The sequence below is a fragment of the Mirounga angustirostris genome, unplaced genomic scaffold (genome assembly GCF_029215605.1).
Source record: "Mirounga angustirostris isolate CCGP_5_RB_7025 unplaced genomic scaffold, mMirAng1.0.hap1 SCAF_6, whole genome shotgun sequence".
Taxonomy (NCBI): Eukaryota; Metazoa; Chordata; class Mammalia; order Carnivora; family Phocidae; genus Mirounga; species Mirounga angustirostris.
The window spans coordinates 4,962,634-4,976,543 of NW_026991714.1; the positions used below are offsets into that span (position 1 = coordinate 4,962,634).

Below are 13,910 nucleotides of genomic sequence, written 5' to 3' on the forward strand. Positions count from 1 at the left end.
AAAACCATCCCATGGACCCTGCCAATCAGCTGGCCCACTGGTGGACCCCAGCAGCTGGCCTGGGTCCGCCCCTGCAGATGGCGCCCCATTGCCCCGCGTTCATGCATGCCCTACAAACAGCACAGGAACCCAGAAGCTGGCTTGGCTCTGCAGGATTGGGAGAAGGCACATAACCCCGGACTGCTCCTTCGGCAGGGAAGGAGAATAATGAAGCTTACAGCCATTATCCTGGCATGTCTGCGTACTGCTCTGGGGAAGTTGGACTGGTGACTCAGCACTTAGCCTGGCTCTGCAGAGTAGGGAGAAAGGGCATGCAATTTCAGTCATGCATGAGGAATAAGTCCCAGAGATGCACAGTGCATCATAGTGCCTATCATTAACAATATTGTATTGTATACCTAAAAATCTGCCGATAGGATAGGTCTTAAGTGTTCCTATCACACAAAAAACTAAAAATTAAAAAAAAGAGAGGGGTTAGAGGAAACATCTTGTGGTGCCAGGTATGTTTATAGTACTGATTGTGGTCATGGTTTCACAAATGTATACTTATCTCCAAACTCATTAAGTTGTGTGCATTAAGTACAGGCAGCTTTTTGTATGTCGATCATACCTCAATAAAGTGTTGAAAAACAATTTGTTTAAAGATCTCAAACTCACACAAAAAAATCAGAGAACTCTTCCCTGGGGATAAAAGAATGAAATTTTGAAATCTGAGCAGAGATAAAAGGTAGGAAGTGATGTGGAACCAGGTGACAGAGGATGCATCCTTCCTCCTTTCTTGTGCTGAGGGTTTGTGAGAAGATTCTGTTGGTTTGGGAGGAATGCAACGTCATAATGCCACAGTGATGCTCACACTTACCGAGCTCTCTCATGTGCTATGCCCCACGCAAAGGGCTGCAGGCACAGCGTCTTTAATTCTCACAAAACTCCACTACATGTTCATTTATTTATTAAAAAGTATTTGTTGAACATTTTCTATGTGCTAGATGCTCCGGATACAGAGATAAAATCGTCATGGTCCCTGTTCCTGGAGAGTGTACAGTAGAATAGGAGAAACAGACATTAAATACCAATAAATATTTAACGGCACAATGTAAATGACATGGAAGGTGTGACAGAATAACAGGGGGATCCACTTCAGTTACAGTGGTCTGAAGGTCTTTCTTGGAGAATGACATATGTGCATTGGGACCTGTAGAGTAGGGAGGAACCAGGCAGGCAGAGAAGGGTCTTGAGGCAGATGTGAGCAAACTCTCTCCTCTGATGGAGGGGCTGAAAAAGAATCAGAGAAGCCAAATCAGAGAGGGGTGGGAGGGAGACATGGTGGCTGAGGCTGCAGATGGGCCAGGCCATCCAGAACCACAGAGACTCAGTTTCTTTCTGGAGTGCCTGGGATGTCTTGCAGGGTCAGTTTTAAGCAGACAAGTGAAGGATCTGGTTTATATTAAAAATATTACTCCGGCTGTCTTTTAGAGAATGGATTGGAGGGAGATAAGAACAAAAATTGGGAAAATCTGTTTGGAGCTTACTGTCGTATTCCAGGTTGGACATGATGACGGGTTAATATAGGGTGGAGGTTAAAGTTTTGGAGAGAAGTGGGTCAGTCTAAGATACGTATTTGGAGGTAGAGTCCAAAGGGCCTGGTGATGGAACAGCTGAAGTCAAGGCTAACTCCGATTCCTGGCTTGAGTAACAGGCTGATCCCCATTTTTCAGTCTAGGAGACCAGACATCAGAGGTTCCAGAACATGTCCCAGGAGGTAGGTCTAGTAAGTGATGTGTGAGGATTTGGGACAAGGCCCATCCAATTCCAGAGACAACATACATAACAAATACACTGTACTCTCTCCCAGTGAATCACAATCCTGCTCCTTTCTAAAAGGAGAGGAGTGGCTGTCTTCTGAATTATAACTCTCTGTCAAGCACAACCCCATCAGCTGCCAAAGAGAAAGTCAATGCCCAGGCTTGTTCATGGAAGCATGTTTTGGCCTGGAGCAGATTAGAAAATGTTATTTGGATCACATGCTGGAAATGATGTTGTTCCTTAGATGTCTGACGTACTTGAGCAGGTTCTAGTCCAAAGAACTGGAAGTGATAATCCTAAATATTCGAATTCTGTTGCTAGGCAGAAACCAAGCTGTGTTCTCTCCCATGAGATCAGGAGAAGCTGTGTCATTCCTGAGTTCCTTTTGAGACCTCTCAGCAATTTAGATGACGTTGTCAAGGGCAGCTGTCCTGGAAGAAATAGGTATACGCTAATGGAAAAAAGAGGAAAATGAAGTAGGTTAGTAGGGACCAGAGCCTCAGGCTACCTCTCATGGCTATAGAGAAGGTCTGGAGAGCACTAACTGGCAGATAAGGATATTGATAGCTAAGGCAAAGTTAAATTAAAAATTGAATTAAAAAAATCTCATTAAATTCAAGTACGTTGAAAACTTAGTTATGGGTGGTGATCCTAAAATACAAGATAACTTCTTGGATATGTTTTGGTGATGTCCTGAGGCTTTCTATATCCTGCTGGTATTTGTGCATCTATAGAATGGCCCCTTTACTTGTACTTTATTTGTAAAGTTACAAGTCTGGGGAGAGAGGTAAGATGTGAGAACAGGGGACAATCACGGGCTTACCTCTTTGTACTGATGAACTGTGGAATAAATGGTGGAGAAATCACTGCTTTTCACAGGTGTTAGGATATTTGTTTGCTGTAAAAAATAATCATACATTTGGCTCACACGGACGAAGAGATATTCATGCGTAGATATATTCTGGGGGAAGACAATGCGATATAGAAGGATGATGTCAAAGTTCTTCAGGAGGAAAAGGCTAGAGACTGTGTAGCCAGAGGAGCTGGAGACAAACACCACTAGCTCTCCAACCTGAGAAGTTTAGTGACATTTCCTGAGGCCCACACGGAAGCACAACACCCCAGCAAACCAGTGGCTCAAGACCCAGACAGGGACAGAGGGGCGACCTTGTTGGCAGGTGGTGTGAAGAAAAGGAAGCATTGTTTCCTGCATCCGACTCTACTCTCCTTCCTCCATTTTAAGAACTGACTTCTATACTAGAAGTGTACAGAAGTATTGGATCTTTTGTCTTAGATCTTTACTAGCTATGACTGGAGATATTGCCTGCTTCAAGTTTGTCCCTTGACTCGAATTGCCTCGTTCTCATGCCATCGCGTTCTCCTCATACCTGGGGAACTGATAAGTAGGAGGAACACCCAGTCTCAAGAATGGTTCTACTTGGAATACAAAGTACAGCAACAACAGCAGAAGTCCCCCGTGTTCATAAGTTTGACATTTAAAACTAATTAAGGAATATTTAGGTTATTTATCAAAACCTCTGGAACTCTCCAAAGTATAATTTTTGCTAAAGAAGAAGTTAGCAAATTTGCTGGAGACTAATTTATTTGTTTGTTGAGGGTGATTCATCTAGTCTTCAAAAGGGAACTGGAAAGGCAATAGAAACATTTGAACAACTAAGAATACCCCTTCCTGTTACCTCTCTTCATGGAGCCTACCTTGTAAGTAACTGCGAGGGGCTGTGTGAAGGGACATTCACTTGGGGAATCTAAGATTTCTAGCTGGATCGTTGCTTCCATGAGTTGGTAAATGCTGAGTTATCTTGACTTACTTTTCAGAAGATGTATGGTATTATCTAGAAATGTTCACCTGCAGGTGCTTTACTTTGGGGGTGGTGGGAAATTGCTGATGTGTGGCAGAGGAGTTCCTGGTGGCTGACCAAGGCCATCTGTTATGTTGCGGGGGGGAAGGGAGGGTTGAAGGCTGTTCATGCCTTTACTGTCTTCTACTCTTGCAAATCCTTGCCCCACTTCCCCTCTTGAGAGACTGCTTCTGAGTTCCCCCATTTCCACTACATCCAGGGTGAGAAATCCCCTGCTACAGAATTGTCTGCTCTGGAAACTCTCAGACTTACATGAGAGTCTGTTCCATTCAGCAAGTATTTACTGCACATTGTGCTCAGGGAAGAGGGAAGAAGACGTAATTTTCACTTCAGGTAGCTTGTAATTAAGCTGAAAAGGGACAAGACTTACTGATGCATCACGCAGTTAGAGGACCATGTAAAGAAGGGTATGAGCAAACACACCACGGGGCTTGAGCCCTGGGGGCTAGCTATGTCCCACATACAACATCCTAGCTTCTGCCACTGCCCCTCCTCTCCTCAAAGGTGTGTGTCACTGGATTAGTCAGATGATTGTGGTGACAAGTTTGTGAATAAAGACTATAAAAATCATACCAATGATGGAGTATAAAGCTGAAAGGACTCACCCTGTTTGGATGAGTGACACAAGCATACACGGTGTTCCCTGGAGAGACGGAGACATAATCTAAGTTCCTTATGGTCTCTGCTGTTAACACAGGAAGGCACGGTCAGTGTCCTGGTCTCCTGGGACCTTGGCCTACACCAGGGCACTTTTTGGCTCCAAAGAGGCAGTTGTTCAAGGCAATCCCCTTCCCTAGGGTTCATTCATTTTTGACAGTCTTTGAAGTTCTGGGTTGAACCAGAACCTTCTCAGCCATGTACTCTATTTCTGACCTCATCACTCGGGGGTGTGTGGTCTAGAGGTATCCTAAAGCTTCAGAGTCTCCCTCTGGATTTACATTGGGCCAGGGAGCTCCCGAGACCAAATAGCACTGCCTGCACAAGGGCTAGAGAACCTTGTTGGCAAGCGTAATGGAGCCAAATTATGTCACATATATAATATTATTAAACTTCTCATATTATATTATAAATGATTATACTATAGATGGTTATACTATGGATGATTATACTCTAGATTTATATTATGTTATATTATATTATATTATATTATATTATATTATATTATATTATAGATGAGAAACTGGAGGCTCAGAAATTTCAATTAACTTGGCACAAAGTCAAACAGGAAGTGATGGAACAGGAACTTGGATGCCTGCCTTCTGACTCTGAACCTCATGTTCATCTTCTACACACCATGTCGTTTATTTCTCACCCATGAAGTGAGACTCACAACCAGTCTGAAGCCAGAGCCTGTGTTCCTGTCTCTAAATCATACTTTCTTTTTGGACTGGGTCTACTCAATGTTCAGGTCTTGGCTGAAAGAGTGATGGGGTCAGGAAGTTTGTCTTTGGACCTTTGATGCTCTAAACCTGTCCCTGCCCTGGAGTTGTTGGTTGATAATGAACAGGCCATGAACCTTTTGCTGGCTCCCAGTTTCTCATCAGCAGGGTGGGAAATGACCCTGATCTCACTCCAAGAAACTGGGTGAGTGACTGGTTTGCATGCTTGTAAGGGACCCGTTAGGTCCCAGAGGGGACAGACATGCATAGTTACAGGTCGTCTCCTTTTGCACCATCTGGTCCATCTGAGTAATGACATTCAGACCCCCTCCTCTCTCATTATCCAGCCCTCTCCAGCCCTTTTCCTCCTCCATTAGGTTCTCCCCTTCTGTTTTATGATTGGGAGCTAAGAGTCTGCAAGCTCACCAGGACTCTGGGTTTGTGGAGTAGAAAAATGAAAGATGCCTGAAAAATAAAATCGGGGAAATTGAGATTTGTGAGTGTAGTGAAAGTGGCTCCCACACCCTACCCCACACCCACAGGTGTCTCTCTAGAGGATATGGGGGGCGGTGCTGAAGGGGAAGGGCAGTCAGGCCTTGAGGCTTGGTCATGCATTTTCCAGTAGGACCCACCCTCCTTGGGAAATTAGCAGGTGTGTGGTCACATCCCAGGGGTTGTCCCAGTGGACCATCCTCCCTCCCTTTACCTGTCTTCCACAAACAATCTTTTTTCCTCCAAACAAGTAACCCCACAGTGATGACTATACATATCAAAGTAACCACAACCACAATTATAATCCATTTGGTATCAGGGTGATTTTTCATATTCAAAACACCTGAAAAAAGAAAAAAGAAGTTGCACTTGAAGCAGGTAGTGCTTTCCTTAGAGCCTCCACTGAGCCTCTTCTAGGCCACCTTTGGGGGCTGGCTGGGCCCTGGCTCTGGGTAGATTTTCTGAGAGTGGGAGTCCATGTGGCAGACAGGACAGGAGCATGGTAGAGCCAGAATGGGGAGCAGTTCTGACTCCCCAAGGACTTTGCTCCTGGGCTCTGAGTGGGCTGGAGGAAGGGTTGGGGGAGGGAGGGAGAGAGAGGGAGAGGGAGGAGAGGCCTCTGGAGGTAGTGAGAGGCACAGAGCTGCAGGAGTGTCTGTCCTCTCCCAGAAGGGTTTGGCTGCCTCCCACTGGGCCACTGTTCTGGGGAATCACTTTGGGCAGGAGGGACACACCACACCCCACAGCTGCTCAAGGCTCTCAGAGGGACCTGAGACAGACTGTTACCTTCGCAGAGACTCTGGGTGGAGACAGAGAAGGATATATTGCTGACAGTATTCTCAGCTACGCAGGTGAACTTCTGTTCACTGGAATTCCTGGGGTCCCAGGAAATAGTGAGGTTTGCTTCATTTATAAACGTGTTTCCTACAACCTGCCACCTTAAGAAGGTGTCATTTGAATTCTCTACAGAGCAGGTCAGGTGGATCTCACAGGTCCCAATCTCAGACAGCCACGTGTGATTGGCAATTTGTAAGTTCCTCAGTCGTCCTGCATGCAGAGAGAAGACCTGAACTAAGAACAAACGCCTTGGCTCAGCACTCTGAAAAATATCATTCCCGCCACAGAATGTTTCTGTATTCCACCCAACACTCTACTGTGTGTTATGGTATGTGTCGTCTGTAACTAAGTCGGCCCCTATTGCCTAATTGATGGCACCAAGGTCTGGGGTGGCCAAATGATGAAGGGCATCAGCATAAGACAGAGTAGCCAGAGGGAGAAGTGGTAGGGACACACCAGGGTAGCCACCACCTAGTTAGATGATTCTGGGCTGCTCGATTTACTTTCTGGACCCCAGTTTGTTCCTGGTGTCCTTTCTAGCCTTGTACACTGGCCTCGTGTAAAGACGTTTGGGAACTCAGCTGAGGGTCAACTCTACCTTAGCCAGGGCAGAAACCAGTAGATCAGACTCAAGAACCTTGTTTTCTCAACCATCAGAATCCCCTAGCTGGAATAGAAGATAAAAGCTTAACGTCCTTGAGGAACTGTATTTCTCACAAATCTGCAGGAATCCTGGGCCTCATTGTATCAGATGCTGGTTCCCATGATGAAAAAGAGACTCTGATATGGAATGCCAGCAAGTCAGAAAGGGAAATGTTGAGAACTGAAAAACCAGGGAAAGGAGTGAAACTGAAGGAGCAAGCAAAGAAGTACAATACATTCAGGCATGTAAGAGAACATCTGCTGTAGAAATTCCTGAGAGCAGAGACCAGAAAATACTGGCTATTAAGATGTCAGTAGCTTTGAATCAACGGGGACATGGGAGTGGTACAGAAAAGGCCGCTGACCTGGACTTGGCCTGAGGGTAACAGTGGCCAATGGAGAACTGAATGACTCCCACTGTTGGTGGGAAGAGATTGAGGGATGCTCTAAGCTTTGTTAATAGACTAGCACGTGGGACATATGTTGACAGAAAGGAGATTTCGTGTAATGGCAAGTGTTGGATTTGGAGTTAGGAAGACCTGGGTTAGACTCATGGCTTTGTCACTGGTTACATGACCACGGGTACGTTTTTAATCTCTGCAAGCCTCAGTTTCCTTATCTGTAAACCTGGGCAATAATACCAACCTCTTAGGGAATTATGAGGATTAACTGAGACAATGCCTAGTGCAGCAATGGCAAATATTTGGCATGAATGCCACATTCCGTCAACCTGTGTCCATGGCTGACCTCAAAAATCTATCTTGTTGCCTTTTTCCACTTAGTGAGTATAAAACTGCCTACGTGACATTTCCACTTGGATATAATGTGTATCTCAAACTCAACATGTTCAAAAGGATTCCTGTTTTTCTCTCTCAAGCCTGCTCAGTGCATAGCCTTCAACACCCTCGTTGATAATCGCCTTTCCAGACACTCAGGCCAAAAGCCCTGGAGCTGACTGACTTACCTCTTCATCTTATACCATATCAGGATATCCTGGTGACTTTACCTCCAAAATATATCCAGGGTCCAACCCCTTCTCCTTACCTCTACTGCTACCACCCTTGGGCAAAGCAGCAGCATCTCTTGCTTGGATTGTCACAGTGGCCTAATCGGTAATTGACTTCGACTACTGTCCCCTGGAGCCTATTCTTAACAGAGCAGTCAAAGGGATGCGTTAAGCAAGTCAGTCAAATCATATTACTGCTCTACAAAACCCTCTGATGGTTCTCAGTCTCACAGAGTAGAACGCAAAGTCCCTGTGATGGCTCTCAGAGCCTTACCAGATGTGGCCCCTATTTCTTTACTGACCTTGTTTCCTATTACTCTCCCCTCACTCTGCTCCTTGGTGTTGGACCTCCTTGGTGCTCTTTGAGCATGCTGGGCACAGGGAATGCCTATGCTGGATGGCTCTTCTTTCAAATATCTGCGTGGCTCACTCCCTCACCTCCAAGAGGTCTTGGCTCCCAAATGTTATTTACTCAGTGAGGCCTATTATGACCACCCCATTTAGAACTCACCCCTGTTCCCTGGCACTCTTGATACCAAAAGGCCCTGAGAAGGGATTGGCATTGAACCTGGGGAGTATGATTATTGCAGAAGAAGTCATGCTTGGTCTTCTGAAGAATGGCAGAAGAACATTGTCTCAACAAGTATGATGGAGCCTGATATGGGGTCTATTCTCAGACTTTTGACTGGATGTCTCTCTTCTCTCCAGTGTCCTCGCTGTGCCTTGATGATCCTGGTACACTGAGTGATCCTGCCTGTAGTGGGTTGAATGATGACACCCCCCACCCCTCGGCCAAAAGATATCCCCATGTCCTAATTCCCAGAATCTTATTTGGAAAAGGGTCTTTGCCGATGTAATTAAGTGAGATGAGGAGATGATTCTGGATTATCTGGGTGGGCCCCAAATCCAATGACAAGTGTCCTTGTAAGAAGAAAGCAGATATTTGAGACAGAAGAGGAGATCACACAGGGAAAGGAGGAGGCAGAGACTGGCGTGATGCTATCATAGACCAACAAACACCAAGGAATGCCAACAGCACCCAGAAGCTGGAAGATTGCCCTCTAGGGCCTCCAGAGGGAATGCAGCCCTGCCCACACCTTGCTTTTGGACATTTGGCCTCTGGAATTGTGAGAGAATAAAATTTCTGTTGTTTTAAGCCATCAAATTTGTGGTGTTTTGTTTTGGAGGCCTCCAGACACTAATGAACTGCCCCAGGGCGATTCTGCCCCTTTGCTCGGAATTCCTGTTGCAGACTTTTCTAAACAATCTTTCTTTCCCTTCATATTTACCTGTTCTGTGTCCTATTCTTTTAGGGACATGACTCTGACCAATCTAACATGGTAAATCCACCAAATATTCAGGGGATTCTAGAGGTTCACACGTAACCTATTTGTGGTGACATTTTATTTTAACTTAAGTGCTTTTTTTGGATTCCAAGTGTTAACTCAAAGGACTCTGGGTGAATTTTAGATACCATGGATTCTGGAGTAGATAAGAATTATAGAATCTTGGTGGCCTTTAAAGTTGCCAATTTAATGCTTGAATCTCCTGTACAACATTCCCACCAAGGAATTATCTTAAAGCCATTCATGGCATCTCTGAACATCACTGATTGCTAGAAGGATTTTTTTTTTTTTTCTAATACTGACTCAGAAGCTGTCTCATGGTTTCCATAATTTTATGTTGAGGACATGAGCCATCTGGAAAAAGTAGTGTTAGAAATTAAATAATGTTGAGTGGCTCAGTTGGTTAAGCATCTGCCTTCTGCTCAGGTCATGATCCGAGGGTCCTGAGATCGAGTCCCACAACGGGCTCCCTGCTGAGCAGGGAGCTTCTCCCTCTCCCTCTGCCTCTCACCCATGCTTGTGCTCTTTCTCTCTCTGACAAATAAATAAAATCTTTATAAAAAAGAAGTTAAATAACCTTGATAGAAAAGATCTTTCTTATTATCAGCTCATCCTTACAGAGCACTTTCTAGGTAGAGTTCTGTCCTGTACACTGATCACTCCATGGGGTCAGACTGGCCTTTGTGTAAAGGGAGGTCTCATGTCAGGTACATGTCACTCTCCCACTTACTGTCTCCATGACCGTAGGCAGGTTGCTGGGACTGACCCGAGGCCTTGGGAGTAAGGGTGGTACCTGCCTCATGGAGCTCTTGTGAAGAATATACTACAGATACAGGGAATGCACAAGGAAACAGAGTCATAGCGACTTCACCTCTGTTCCTTCCAGTACATTTCAGGTCAAGAGGGAATATTTTAGTGTGTGAGCGAGTGTGATGTGATTTGAGGCCAGGAGTCGCAAGACTTATGTTCTATTCTCTGCTCTGCCACTAACTGGCCGAGCCATCGACTTGCTTTTCTGCCAGACCTCAGTCTGACCGCGAATGCCATGTTCTTAACCACTAGGCTACACTTGCTGTCACATAGGATTTGACATCTGTAACACCTTTCAGTCCATACACAATTAAACCCCACGCTTTGACTCACTGAAGACCTGCAGAGTGTAGTAGGAAAACTCTGTGGAGGTCTGTGTGGTTATCTGGGCACAGTAAAGTCCTGCATCTGCCGTTGCCAAGTTGCTGAGTTGTAAGGAGTAGTTCTCCATCAGTTGCAGTCGATCTTTCCGTTTTGGATCAGTCACCAAGATCCGCGAATCCGGAGCAGCTTTTGGCAATATGAAGTGGATAGATTTTCCATTGTGAAGCCAGGTGATGGACTCAATATCCTGATGTACAGGAAGCTTCAGGGAAAGAGTTACCGACTCCCCCAGAACCCCATTCACTGTCAGTGGGTTTGAGCCGTCTTGTGAAGCTGTGTTCCCTGTAAGCACAGAAGGGAAACAGCTATAACCATCCCCCTCTGCCCACTCCCTGCTTCCCACACCCTTTCCCCTAACTCTGCCCGTCTGTTAGAGCCTTCTGATACTGAAGCCCAGAGATAGGAGGAAGAGAGACAGGGGTTAGGAGAAGTGTTGAGATGGACAATCACAGAGGTTCCAACCCAACAAAATGTGTGGCGTTCTTGGGTAATGGGTCATTGGCCCAGATGGTTCTGGCCCAGTCCACCCTCCCACACTTGCCGGTCACTCCTGGGTCATGGCCACAATACCTGACTCCAGCTTCTGAGTTCTCTGGGCATAAGGTAGAGGGGAACAGGGAACTGCATCCACTCCCTGGCTTAGGCTCCAAAAACCACAAGTCTTCGCTGATGAAGTTTAGTGAAAGCTCAACACTTACTGATTACCTACTACGCTCAACATAGTAGTTTTGTGGGGTTTAGAGAACTGAGAATAAGAATTTACAGCTCTTCTTATTCATTATTTCCTTTGATGTTGTTATAATTCTAGGAGGCAGCTAGGATGAATATTACTATCTCCATTTATAGATAAAAGAACTGAGGCATAGAAGTTTAATTCATTTTCCCAGGGTTGTCCAGCTAAAGAATACGAGTCAGGATTCAAACCCAACTCTTCTGACTTCAGCTACTTTGTGCTCTTCTTATGATAGCAGAAGATATCTTTTCTATTCTCAAAAAGATTATAGTCTAGTTGAGGAGATAAAACTGATAAATATAAAAGTAATAAATATAAAGAGCGCCTGGGTGGTTCAGTTGGTTAAGCGTCTGACTGTTGATTTTGGCTCAGGTCATGATCTCAGAGTCATGGGATCGAACCCCACATCAGGCTCTGTGCTCAGCAGGCAGTCTGCTTGAGGATTCTCTCCCTCTGCCTCTGCCTCTGCTCCTTGCCCTGCTCACACACACTCTCTCTATATATCTAAAATAAATAAATAAGGCTTTTTAAAAAAAGTAATAAATATAATTTCAAAGGGACAGATAATGGCGATATTCTCATGAGCTTATCTCAGGGCCATTAATGTTTGAGCAAAAGAGGTGAAATTGTCACAATGATTCTTTAAAAAGATGCTTCCTTAGCATCCTTTGCAAATACTTAGCACTTACCATACCATTTTGTAGTCCTATTAACTCGTTTGTCTAACTGACCATGTCTTAATTATCTTTGTATCTCAGCATTGTGCCCGACATGAAGTAGGATCTGGAAATGTTTGAGTGAATCAGTGAAGAAGTAATTGCAGCCATGACCCCAGCCCTGTCCAGATCTCTTACTTCTCAGGAGAGGATCTGAGCAGGGAGGAAATATCTCTTGAGATCCTGACACTCAGCTAGCTCCTGGGTGAGCTCATGTTTGCTCTCTCCTTCCTGGACTGTGGAAGCTGGGCACAGACACACCGCAAGCAATAGCCCTCTGTGCCACATCTTTCCCATCAGGAGTTTAATGTGCCCTTATTTGTCGTCTTAATCCTTCTACCCTCTAGGAACCACATGGGTGAATATCATAAGCAAAATCTTGAGCAGAGATTTATTTTGCTTTTATTTTTATAACTGATTCCATTTATTGAAAGTTTAAAAACAGGCAAAACAAATCTGCTGCTAGAAGTCACTACAGTGGTCACCTTTGAGAAGGAGGGAGAGAGCAGGTAGGAGGGAGCATAAATGGGGAATTCTGGGGTGCTGCTAATGTCTTGACCTGTGTCTGGATACACAGATTTAGTCATTTTATGATAATTCATTGAGTTCACACTTAGGATTTGTACAGTTTTCTCGCTGTGTGTTATATTTCCTTTCTTTTTTAAAATTTAAATTCAATTAATTGACATATAGTGTATTATTAGTTTCAGAGGTAGAGTTTAGTGATTCATCAGTTGCATATAACACCCAGTGCTCATTACATCAAGTGCCCTCCTTAATGCCCATCATCCAGTTAGCCCATTCCCCACCCACCTCCCCTCCAGAAACGCTCAGTTTGTTTCCTAGAGTTAAGAGTCTTATAGTTTGTCTCCTTCTCTGACTTTGTCTTATTTTACTTTCCCCCCCTTCCCTTATGATCATCTGTTTTGTTTCTTAAATTCCACATATGAATGAAATCATTTGATAATTGTTTTTCTCTGAGTGACTTATTTCCCTTATCACAAAACCCTCTAGCTCCACCCACGTCATTGCAAATGGTAAGATTTCATTTTTTGATGGCTGAGTAATTTTCCATCGTGTATATATACCACATCTTCTTTATCCATTCATCTGTCAATGGACACCTTGCAGAAGAATGAAATTGGACCATTTTCTTACACTATACACAAAAATAAACTCAAAATGGATAAAAGACCTAAATGTGAGACAAGAATCCATCAAAATCCTAGAGGAGAATACAGGCAGCAACCTCTTCAACCTCAGCTACAGCAATTTCTTGCTAGACATGTCTTCAAAGGCAAGGGTAACAAAAGCAAAAATGACATATTGGGACTTCATCAAGATAAAAAGCTTTTGCACAGCAAAGGAAACAGTTGACAAAACCAAAAGACAACCCACAGAATGGGAGAAGATATTTGCAAGTGTCTTATCAGATAAAGGGCTAGTATCCAAAATCTGTAAAGAACTTATCAAACTCAACACCCAAAAAACAAATAATCTAGTCAAAAAATGGGCAGAAGACATGAACAGACATTTCCCCAAAGAAGACATCCAAATGGGCCAACAGACCCATGAAAAGATGCTCAACATCATTCGCCATCAGGGATATACAAATCAAAATCACAATGAGATACCACCTCACACCAGTCAGAATGGTTAAAATGAACAAGTCAGGACATGACAGATGTTGGCAAGGATGCAGAGAAAGGGGAACCCTCCTACACTGTTGGTGGGAATGCAAGCTCGTGCAGCCACTCTGGAAAACAATATGGAGGTTCCTCAAAAAGTTAAAAATAGAACTACCCTATGACCCAGGGTATTTATCCTAGGTATTCGTACTCCTAGGTATTTATCCAAAAGATACAAATCGTACTCCTAGGTA

General features: G+C 44.3%; 1 protein-coding gene across 2 annotated transcripts in view; it reads right to left on the reverse strand.

Moving 5' to 3' along the window:
- Window positions 1-793: 793 nt before the first annotated feature.
- SLAMF6 (SLAM family member 6) overlaps window positions 794-13,910 on the reverse strand; it is a 33,481-nt gene continuing 20,364 nt past the window's right edge. The window contains exons 2-8 of one of the 2 annotated variants that reach the window (XM_064593780.1): window positions 10,529-10,861; window positions 6,341-6,601; window positions 5,769-5,897; window positions 5,489-5,527; window positions 4,289-4,368; window positions 2,627-2,701; window positions 795-2,254 (exon numbers count right to left, since the gene is read on the reverse strand). In XM_064593780.1, coding sequence (XP_064449850.1) covers window positions 2,207-2,254; window positions 2,627-2,701; window positions 4,289-4,368; window positions 5,489-5,527; window positions 5,769-5,897; window positions 6,341-6,601; window positions 10,529-10,861 — 965 coding nt within the window. In that variant the 3' untranslated portion in view covers window positions 795-2,206. Of the gene's footprint in view, window positions 2,255-2,626; window positions 2,702-4,288; window positions 4,369-5,488; window positions 5,898-6,340; window positions 6,602-10,528; window positions 10,862-13,910 lie in introns of both variants that reach the window. The other variant, XM_064593779.1, reaches the window with a different exon arrangement.